This window comes from Mesitornis unicolor, unplaced genomic scaffold (assembly GCF_000695765.1).
Source record: "Mesitornis unicolor isolate BGI_N332 unplaced genomic scaffold, ASM69576v1 scaffold25768, whole genome shotgun sequence".
Lineage (NCBI taxonomy): Eukaryota > Metazoa > Chordata > Aves > Mesitornithiformes > Mesitornithidae > Mesitornis > Mesitornis unicolor.
The window spans coordinates 1-10,930 of record NW_010201527.1 but is presented as its reverse complement, the minus strand read 5'-3'; the positions used below and the strand labels follow the sequence as shown (position 1 = coordinate 10,930).

The window sequence follows — 10,930 nt, the reverse complement described above, 5'->3', positions numbered from 1 at the left end:
TTGGGGCCACGCAGTGATTTGGGGGCTTGCAGTTCCCTGGGTGCAGAGGCTGGGCACAGCAGCAAGCAAAGCAGCGGCAGGAACCATCTGCACTTGTCTGGGAAGCTTTTGGGCTAGGAAATCATGGCTAACCTCACCTCAGAGGGGACAGGAGAGAGATCTGGGTGCTTCATCCACGCTGTCACCACCTTGGTTACATCTTTGGCACATCAACTCTTCCCTTTGCACTCCAAAATTAAAGCTAAACCCAGGAGCCGCAGCATCCCAGCAGAGTCTGTCTGCTACCTGCAGCATCCTCCAGCCCTGACCCCAGGCTCCCCTGTCTCCAATTTCCCCATCAGCATCCGCTGAGGATGGTCCCTCCCGGAGAAACCCAGGATCCAAGGCTGGTTGGTTGCATCCACAGCCCAGGCAGCCCCATCCAAGGGACTGTCACCACAGGATGCTGCACCTACAGCTGCACTGATTTTAAAAAAATTAATAAATATGCTAATCTTTTACTAAAAAAAGGCTTTAAAATGCATTTTCCCTGACATTTTCCAGTGTATTCCACAATGCATGAAAAAAATATATATATTTCCCCTCCACCCCCAAAAAAATATATCTTAAAAATATTTTTCATCCTCCTGTGCGCATCTTTGGAGAGAGGAAGGTACTTTAGGTGTATTTAGACACGCAGCCAAACCTGCCGGCATCGTGGCATTCCCTTTATCACCTCCAAAAAAGAGGCAGTGGGTCAGGCTGTGTGTAAATACAGGGTAGTGCCCATGGACTCATGTGTCTTGACACGTGGACTGGTTATGGTGGAAAAGACCCCCAAATCGAAGTCACTTCACAAACAAGTGAGGGGTTGAGGTGTTTTCACAGTGGATCGAACCTCGGACGACACCGGGGATGCAGAGCATCGCTCCGGCTGAGAGCTGGGCAGTTTGTTGCACAGACGAGTGGTTTAAGCCTTTCGAAAGGACTGGGGAAATTCAGCCATCAGCGGAGGACGAAGCAACAGGCACCTGGTTCCCTCAGGCGCTCGTCCATCACCAGACTTCACATTTCTTGGAGGGATTCATGGGTGAGCCAAGGGGGCAGCCAAAATGCTCTGCGAACTCCCAGGAGTTGGAGACGGTGCCGATGACCCGGAAACGCGAGGGGCTGTGGGGGTCGGTGATGAGCCCCTCATGTGAGCTCTCTGGCGTGCGAACTGAGCACCACACCTGCAAACAGAGAGCGAGAAGCGTGAGTGCAGACATCTACAGCCACACAGCCCTGCTCAGTGCCAAAACGGACCTCCCTGCTTGTGTGGCAGGCACGACCGAGCTCAAGCTCCAGCTTTGTCTCGCTTTTTAATCAGCGCCACCCCGATCTGGTTTTCCATCCACCTTGCAGCGTTTCTGGAGACCTCAGTTTTCCTGTCACACATTCCCAACACCTGGGTATGCTTCCACTCCCCAAAAACCTGTGCGTCCACACTCCCTGCCCACCACCGAGTGACCTACCTGGGCGAAGCCAATGAAGAAGAGCTGGTGGTTGGTGAGGCCGAGGGTCGGAAGTGTTTCCTCCTCCCCATTCTTTTTCAGCCAATTTTGATATGCCTGGAGATCGAGGACCACAGCAGGCTCAGGGCACACTGATTCCAACACAGGATGCCACCCGCCACATGTCCCCAGCCCTGTGGCCCTACCCGGTAGGCAGCCTTGAGGCCCCCGTTGTCAGCGATGTTCTCCCCGAGGGTGTGCTTGCCATTGACGGCCTCGCCGTTGATGGTGTAGTTGCCGTACTGCTCCACCATGCATTCTGTCTGCCTCTTGAAGGCCTCCACCGAGGAGTTCTTCCACCAGGGACGCAGGTTGCCATCCTTGTCGTATTCCCGGCCTGCCAAAGACACAGCAGGTCCTTTGTCACCCCAACAGCCACCCCATCAGCAGCCTACCCACCTGGCCCTGCCCATACCTTGGTCATCGAAGGCATGTGTCAACTCATGGCCCACCACCACGCCGATACCACCAAAATTCAGTGACCTGCAGGAAAGTAATGCTGAGATTTAGAGAGCAGTGGCTGCTCCCTGCAGTCATGAGATTTAACCTCAAATTTTGGGATGGGGAGAAATCTGGGAATCCTGCCCTCTCAGCTTTGTCTAGGCTCTTACTTGGGAGATGCACGGGTATAAAAAGGGGCCTGGAGGATGCCAGCAGGGAAGACAATCTCATTCTTGGTGGGAGAGTAGTACGCATTGACTGTCGGAGGTGTCATGCTCCACCTGCAAGGACACAGACATGGCCAACACTGCATCACAAACCCATCGCTGATGTTGGCTCTGACACCATCTGCTTATCACGGTTCAAAGCCCTCAGCCCAGATTTAGCTCCCCAAAACCAGCATGGTCTGGTGGACACCAAATCCAGATACTGTGATAGTCTCAACGCAATAGGGAAGTGGAACAGGGGACTTACTGGTCCCGGTTGGGTGGTTTCCGCAGCTGGTCAGCAGTGACCCTGGCCGAGAAGTTGTAAAACTGCATAACGTTCTCAAAGTAGAGGTCAGACACAGCCTCATACTGCAAAAGAGCAAGGCGTGAGCGGCACACGGTGATGGCCCGGCCTTGCTCCTCCCTCCATGGTCATGTTTAAGCCACTGGCGCCGGCTGAGTTACGGCCGCTTTCATTTCTCCTCCTCTCCAACATCTGCAGTCTCCGGAGGGCAATGAATCACCATTACGGAAAACAGCCTCTCCTCTTCCCGGGCAGGGATCCCAAGAGCCCCAGCCACCCCAAGACTGGCCTGCAGCTCTCTGGGAAGTCCTCAAAGGAGAGCCAAGGACATCAGTAAGACCTTTCTGGAGGAAACCTAGGCTCAGGGCTGCCCAGAGGCCATGGTGATGGGCACATCCTGCATATGCTAGTGGAGATGGGGAACATGGAGACCCAGGGGACATATCTGACCAACTCACATCATTGAAGACTTTATCCAGCTCCTTGGGGTCCATGATGAACTTGGGGTAGCCGATCATGTTGTAGATGGCATCTGCCTGGGGGGTGACAAGGACCAAAGTGCTTTTGGTCACAAAGGAGGAAGGATGGGCTCACCCAGCTCCACCACCCTCCACCATCGCACCCTCTCCTCCCTGGTGCTGCTGCCAGCACCTCACCTTCTCTTTGGCCGATTTCCTCGTCTCTTCGTCCATCCACTGCAGGGTCTCCAAGCTTTCCTCGAAGGCTGTTTTAATCTCCGCAATCATTTCCTCTGCCTAGACAAAACAAAGCAGCACGGCGTCAATCCAGAGAGCCAGCTTCCCACTCTGGAGAGTTCAAGGACCCTTTGCACCAGTGGTAAGGAAAAGGTTGGGATGCCGAGACAGCACGTGGACCAATGAAAAACCCAGTGAATGGAGATGCATGGTGGACAAAGAGTGGACAGAGAAACATCAGATGCCTTGATGATTCCACTATTGCAGTGGCTTTCCCAGCACTGAGGCTCACACGCTGCTTGCTCGGCGACCTACCACCTGCTTGCTGTCCTCAGCGAAGGTGGCCTTGACAAACATGGCCCCCAGAGCAAAGCCCAGGTTGTTGTCCGTGTCGCTGATGCAAAATTTCCAGCGTGGGAGGCAGGTCTGCATGGGACGAGAGGTGATCGTCAGCAGTGGCATGGCCAGAGCCCCCCACTTTCCCACAGCCTTGCCCCACTGGACCATGGGACCTGCATCCCTCCCATGCCCCAAAAGTACCATCCCCAAACCTGCCCCACATCTCTATGTTTTGGATGCGATGTGATGAGGGCTTGGATTAAAAAGCCATCACCATTTTAAAGGTGATCTGGGGGTTTGGGAGGCTCCCCCCTCACCTTCTTAGTCCCGTACATCACTTCCATGAATTTTTCCTCAGCATCCTGGAAGCGCTGGTCCAGGAAGGGGCTGGTTTTCCGCACCAGGTTCCAGATCATGTAGTTGTTGAGGAGACTGCGGCAAGAGGTGGTGAGTGGGCAGGGGAACAACACCAGCCCACCCTGGGCCCTCCTCCAACGGGCTGGGGGCTCTCACCATTTATCGGTGGCCAGGATGAGGTCAGAGACCTGCTCCAGGTACTCCTTGGCATAAACCACGACAGGCTCCGACTCGTTGAGCTCCACGGGGTAGAAGACCGTGGTGAGGAAGGGCATCCAGTCCACGGCCGGTGCCAGCTCCTGTAAAAGCCATGCCACTGCTATGAAAACAACTGGAGAAGGGTGGCAGGCTCTTCCCGAGCTGGAAGCCGCTGCATCAGCCCCCATATTTGAGAGATTCAGCTGATTTTTTTGCAGAGAGTAGTTCCCATAACAGCAGCATCCTCCAAAGGTCGGAGGGGAGTAAACAATTTCCTCCCACAAAGGAAAAGAAAGTGGGGCGGGTGTCAAAAATGTTGACACAACCCATTAAGGCCCCTGTGGGGATGCGAGGAGGTGACCAGGCTGACGTCCACAGCCAGACCGCGAGCAGCAGCGCTGGGAGGGCCTCAGTGCCGCAGCGGGACAGCCACTGGCCTCGGGGGTGGTCCGGAGGCTGGGAGGAACGGGTCAGGGTGGGATTTCCCCAAGGAGGACATGGGCCAAGCTATTGCACAAGAGCCTCCCAGGCGGTGCTGGCCAACATCAGGCTTCCTTGGAGGAGCTGCGTCACCTCCAGCCATTGGCCCTGCTTCCCAAACCACGGTGGAGTGGGGAGGCTTGCCAGCTCCATCCTACCTTCAGCTCCCCAGCCGTCATTTTATGGTAGATGACCTCCTCGTCCCGGTGCTTCTCCTGCGGGATGGTGATATTGGCCAACGCTGTCTCAAAGTCCAAGATCTGCTGCATCTGCTGCCGTGTCGACTCCTCATCGGTGCCCCCCAGGAACATCCCCAGCTGCACCATGTAGTTCAGGTACCCAGCAAGCACCTATGTGGTGAGACAGGGTGACAAACAGCATGGAGGGTGCCACCCACCCATGGCACCTCCCCAGCAAAGCCCAATTTCCCCCGACAACCTTACCTTCTCATTCTCCGTCTTGTTCAGGTAGTAATCCCGCGACGGCAGGCCTAACCCTGACTGATCCACTTGAATGACGTTGCTGTTGGAGTTTTTGGAGTCAGCACTGACGTAGACCGAGAAGAAGGGTGAGGTGCGGTAATGTGCCGTCACTTCCCGCAGCGTCACGTTGAAATTGTCCCCTGCCCAGGGACCAGTGATGTTCCAGCCGCCCAGCTGGGGAGAGACAGCAACCAGGTTTTGGGTAAGGAACAACCACACGGAGTTGCTTAAATATCATCCCCCCTGCCCCCAGTACCCATCCTGGGGAGAAAATATCTTGCAATAGGGCTAAAAAGCCCAGGAGAGGCAAGACCTGCCTATAAATCCCTGCCTCTCGCCTGCTCTGGGGTATGCTCTGCCCCAGGAAGCACCAGGAATGGGGTCTGGAGGGTGCTGAGACTGCCCATAAATGAGCTTTTTCCCCTCATTTTGGAGAGGGAAGATGGCTTTTTCATTAAGAAAGGGATGCACCTTTTGGATGAGCTCCACAAGCGGTGTGGCACGCAGCTCCTCGATCTTGCTCTCGTTCATGCAGGCTTGGTAATAACGCTGCGCCTTGCGCTCTGCCTCGCTCGACACATTGGCCGTGGTGTTTTCTGCAGGAGATACGCAGGGGAAGCTCATGGGGGGGGGTCCCCAAGGACATCCGTCCCCCCCATGGGACTGCCAATGCATGCCAGAACTCCCACACTTCCACCAGGGAAATATTCAGCCCCATTTGGGGCAAATCCAAGCTCTAAAAAGGCACAGATTGCCCTGATGGTCTCCTCTGTGCCCCCAGGAGCATCCCACGGCCCCCAGCCCTTCCTGGCCTCCTGCCCCCATCTCCTCTCCCACCCGCAGTGACTGCTCCAGCTCTCTGGAGCAGAAAGATAAAGAAAGAAAAAACAAAAAAGCATTTTTCTAGCAGCTCTGATGTTCCCAGCATCATCCAGCCGCCCTGTGTTGCCCTTGCCCCCATGCTGGTGCTCCCCAGCCCTATATTATTTACTCCTGCAAGAAGGAACAATAAACCCATTTTTCTCCTCTGCCTCCGAAACCATCCTTTCATTTTTTTTTTCTCCTTTAAAATTCAGCTTCCCCAGAGGGTTTTTTTTTTATTATTTTCCTCATGACACAGCTTGCACCTTTGGCTTCCCAGCTGTGTGGTTTTATTAACTAAAGGTCCCTCGGCTCCAAGGAATTCAAGGAAATACCGAATGTGACCGCTTGGCCAGAGGCCCAGTCCCTTCTCCTGGTAAAACCAGAGCCAGATTTCTGCGGGAAGATCTGGGGACGAAGCCGTTCCCGCGCCACCCCCCTTCTCCCAAAAGACACCACTCTTCCCAAACCTTCCCTTTCCAGATAATCAGCCCCAGCACAGTGGAAAGTGCTGATAACGAGCCAGTTATTTGCTCAAAGCTTGAACAAACCGTGCCTGCCGGTTGCTTGGATAAGCTGCCCCGCTTTGGTGTTTGCATGCAGAGGCTGAGCCCAGGATCCTCCCTCCGCCATGGGAGTTTTGTCCCCAGAAAATGGCCAGATTGGCAGCCAGCCCCCTAAAAAAGCTGCTCACAAAGGTTGGAAGCTATAGCAGGAGGAAAACCCCATATCCTTGGGGTGATATTGGGGTGATACAGCCTCTGGATGCAGTGTGGGGTGCAAATCCTGAATTTCAGAGCTCCTGGGAATGCCGCCATGGTGTTTGTGGAGCCGAGGCCAGGACCTTTCCCCTGCTCGGCACCAAAGAGCTGCAGCACCATGGTCAAAAATCCCACGGGCGTCCAGGAGAGAAAACACAGCCAGGATCTGCTTCCCAAGATCCTCACAGTGTGCATCACGGATTGGTTTGACACTGGGGTTTAAGTCCAACCTTACATCTCCGTGGCCATGATTTCAGCATCCCCCAGACCTAACAGGGCTCCTCGGCATTGTGGGGGTCCCACCACCTCCACATGCTCACCCAGCAGATGCTTCATGATGGCCTGGTTGTGCTCCCAGAGGTTGTTGAAGGTGCCCCAGCGCGAGTGGCCATCGGGGAGAGGGTTGGCCTTGATCCAGCCCCCGCAAGCATAGCCAAAAAAGTCCTCACAAGGATTCACTGCCCGGTCCAGCGAGCTGAGGATGGAGCTGGTGACAGAGATGCAGGCTTCTGACAGGCACACGGCAGGCGGCCCTGAGGGTGGACACAACAGATTCAGCTCCTCTGCCACAGTGTGGCATCCCCCCCCAGGGTGAGGGATGTGGGCAAACATCCCATCTGGTGTCCAAGTGTCCCACTCCACAGCAAGCAATATAGACCAGTGTCCTGTCCTATGCCTGAGCATCCTGCCTGATGCCCAATCATCCTGTCCCAGGGCGAGGGATGCAGGCAAGCATCTCACCCTACACCCAAGCATCCTGCCTAGAGACTGAGCATCCTGCCCTGGGGTGAAAGATGCGGGCAAGCATCCTACCACGTGCCCAAACATCTTGCCCTGGGGCAAGGGATGCAGGCAAACACCCAGTCTTGTGCCTGAGCATCCCACCCTCGAGTGAGGAATGCAGGTGAGCATCCTTTCCTGTGCCTGAGCATCGTGTCCCATGCCTGAGCATCCCACCCCAGGGCAAGAGATGCAGGTGACAATCCTGCCTTGTGCCCAAGCATCCCATCCCATACCTGAGCATCCTGTCTGGTACCCAAGAATCCCACCCTGGGATGAGGGATGCGGGTGAGCATCCTATCCTACACCCAAGCCCTGGTCCATGGGGTAGGATCCCAGCGCGGCCCAAGGACTTACGGGCCCGGTACTGGAAGATGAGGCCCAGCAGACATGCGGCCAGCACAGCCGCCAGCACCCCCACCAGCACCACCAGCTGCTTCTCGGTGCGCGTCCGTGCAGCCCAGCAGCCCGGTCTGCTCCTCGAACCACGGAAGTTCACCTGCGGGAAAAGCAGCGACATTTCCCCACTGGCAGAAAACCCCACCGACGCATCCCCCATTTTGCTTCCTACAGTTCATGGTATGAATTTGTCCCTCAGTGAGGGATCCCGCGCAGTTCAGGCTGGGAAAGGCAGCAGCTGCCTTCCAGAAACCGGCCAGGAAGGGCAGCACAATGGCAGGAAAGGGAGCGGAGTGAGCGTTTCAGCAGGCTCACCTGCTACCCCATGCCACCCCAAACCCCACCATGAGCATGGCTGTAACCCCACCGGGTCAGCCCCATCCCCACTATGGGCTCTGGGACAGGGTGGGGGCCATGGCGGCAGCGGGAAGTGCCGTAACAGGATACTCCAGCTCAGCCGAAAAACATCCCCAGGAAACATCCCCATGCGACAGAGAGCAGAGATGGCCCCACTGGGGAAAGCAAAAACACAGCAGAGCTCTGATTTTTGGAGCAGAAAACACCATTCTAGGCAAAATCCAGTGGGGCTGCAAGTGGGGCCATCACCAAAAGCATCACTTCAGCCCCAAATCTGTCCACGCTGGAAGCCGTAGGTTTTTTTTTTTTCTTGCCACCCTCGGCCCTTTTTAAGCTGCTTTCCCGCTGCTCAGTGAGGAATTAACCTAATCCCCTTTTGTACGGGGACAAAGCTCCCACTGCCACGATAATTGCTCACCCTGGCCATGCCAGGAAGGGGTTCAGTCGCTGAAAAAACTGGGTGCTGGGACACTGCAAGCAGCCAAGCCAGGATCTGGCCCTGCAGGTTCTGGGTGCCGGGGGGGGAGCAAAGGACAGTGGCTGCGGGAGCCGACACAGCTCTGCCCACACCGGACTTTGACCCATGGAAAGGCTGAAAACCCTCCTGCACCACCCCCCCTTGCTTGTTAGGACCTATAATTCCCTTTTTTTCCCCTTAAAACACACATGAAGCCCTACCTGGAAGCCATTGGGGTACCCATCGCCTTCGCTGATGGAGTCCAGGGGTTCTTCATCGTCCAACGTCGCCCGCTTGTAGGTCGACATCTGCACAGGGAGATCGGCAAACGGAGGTGTTCAGCGGCAGAGGACGAGGAAGAGGAGGAGGAAGGAGGGCGAGGAAGGAATACGCACCCTCTAAAGCCGCCTCCTCCTCCGGGGAACTAAATCCCGAATGGCTCTGGGGTAGTAAAGCACTAAACAAACGCCGGAGGAAGGTTATGGAAAGCAACTCAACCGGAGCCAAAAGCTGAGCAAAGCCCGAACCCGCCTTGCTTTCCCCCGGGGCCGGGTTGTGCAACCTCCCCTCCAGCCTGGAATAAAGCCGGGTCCTCCTCTGCCACCTCCCGGCCCCGAAACAGGGTGAGGGACCCTCCTGTGCCAGGGACCCTCCGTGTGTGGAGGACCTGAGAAAGGCCAGAAGCAGAGAAAATGGCTTTTCACCCCGAAACTACCGGCTCGCTCGCGCTCCACGCCCCGTCTGCAAACTGCGCACACCCCGAAACACCCAGTGGGGGCCCTCGGAGCACCCAAAGGTGACGGCACCGTGGATTTCACCCGCTGGCGGGCTCCCTCCTGGCTCGCCAGCCCCCAGGCGTTATCGCGTGCCTGTGCCCAGCTCTTATCTCACCCCCCAGCAGAAAAACAAGGGAAAACCTCACGGGTTGGCAGCCAGCCCTTATCGTGCTGCCGCTTCCTTCCCTCCTGGCACAGCCCCGGATTGTCTCCCGACGGGGAAAACAATCCCTCTCCTGCCGCCAAGGGGGTTCGCTCCCCAGAGTACACCCCCCCCACCCTGCCACAGATGGGCCGAGCGGCATCAGTCACATCCCTTTGCCCCCAGTGCCACATAGGGTGGGGGTTTGCACCCATCCAGATGTCCCCATCCTGCTGCCATCATCCCCAAAGGGACTTACTTGATCTGAACCTGGCACGGCCGTGCCTCAGTTTCCCCTGGCAGGAACACGCATGCAATGAAAACACCAGTTCTCAGCCCCGTCTCTACTAATAGCCTTCCCAAGCATAATTAGTAACAAATCCCATTCCCTCCCCGAAACCCAGGCTGGGTTTAATTAGCCACAAAACCCACCTGGGGAGAAAAAAGGGTTTAAAAAAAAGGCAATTTCCCTCCTCTGTTGTGCAAAAAGGTCTGTTTCCAGCCCCAAAATCACCCCTGGGTGCCCACTTCAAGCCTGCAAACCGCAGAGGGGAAGAGCTTTAACTGCAAGATTTTATCGCTGGTGACATCTGATTTTATATTACATTTTTTTCCACCCCCTTTCACTTTTTTCCCCTTGTTTTTACACTTTGCACATGGCTGAAATTCGCAGCTCCAGGCACAAATCCCCACTCACACAGGAACGGGGGTCCACAAAGCCCCGAGGGCTTCAAAGCCCCAAATTCCTGGAGTCCCAGCTTCCAGCCAAAGCTTTCACTCAGTTTCCTGAGGAAATGAGTTTTTCTTTTTCCTACGATCTCCCACCCTGCCTGCCTGAAAACAGCAGGGAAAAGGGAAAAGAGAAAAAAAACAACAACCCCAAAACCCATGGGTTTTTTTCCTTCTTTTGCTAGGGATGTGCTCAACCCCGTATGAGACATCAGAGGATCCACACTGAGCTTGAACCCGCAAAAACAACCCTGGGGGGGGCACCGGGATCACTCCCCTGCATCTTTAATTTGGGGGAAATTGGGTCTAGAAGGTATTTTTAGCACATACGCACCCCACTTTCCCCCACATTAGGGCAAAGCAGCACCCTCGGGTGCTTCCCCCTTCCCCATCCCTGCTGCTCCCCACCTTGCAAAGCAGAAACACCCCCTTTGGGGGTCAAAATGGGGTGGCTTTTGTTTCTCTCCCCCCTCCAGCTTTGTTGTTTGCTTAAATCACAATAAAACCACATTTCCCCAGCTCCAACAGGATGGAAAGCACCCAAGGGTGCAGGGGGGGCACCCACACCTTAACCCTCCCCAGCCAAAGGGGTATAAAAGTCCTCACGGGTCCTTAAACCGCCTGTTTTTCC

The 10,930-nt window shown here is 55.6% G+C and overlaps 1 protein-coding gene across 1 annotated transcript; it reads right to left on the bottom strand.

Annotated features, from left to right (window-relative positions):
- Nucleotides 1–775: 775 nt before the first annotated feature.
- Nucleotides 776–8,960, bottom strand: ECE1 (endothelin converting enzyme 1). Its single transcript, XM_010190135.1, has 17 exons — nucleotides 8,874–8,960; nucleotides 7,797–7,938; nucleotides 6,980–7,192; nucleotides 5,509–5,633; nucleotides 4,999–5,211; nucleotides 4,714–4,905; nucleotides 4,034–4,176; nucleotides 3,838–3,952; nucleotides 3,497–3,607; nucleotides 3,143–3,241; nucleotides 2,945–3,022; nucleotides 2,448–2,551; nucleotides 2,144–2,254; nucleotides 1,948–2,015; nucleotides 1,679–1,869; nucleotides 1,494–1,589; nucleotides 776–1,211 (listed from the first exon to the last, which is right to left on the bottom strand). Exons 1-17 carry the CDS (start codon nucleotides 8,958–8,960, stop codon nucleotides 1,035–1,037), a joined length of 2,265 nt encoding a protein of 754 aa, XP_010188437.1. The 3' UTR covers nucleotides 776–1,034.
- Nucleotides 8,961–10,930: the final 1,970 nt, after the last annotated feature.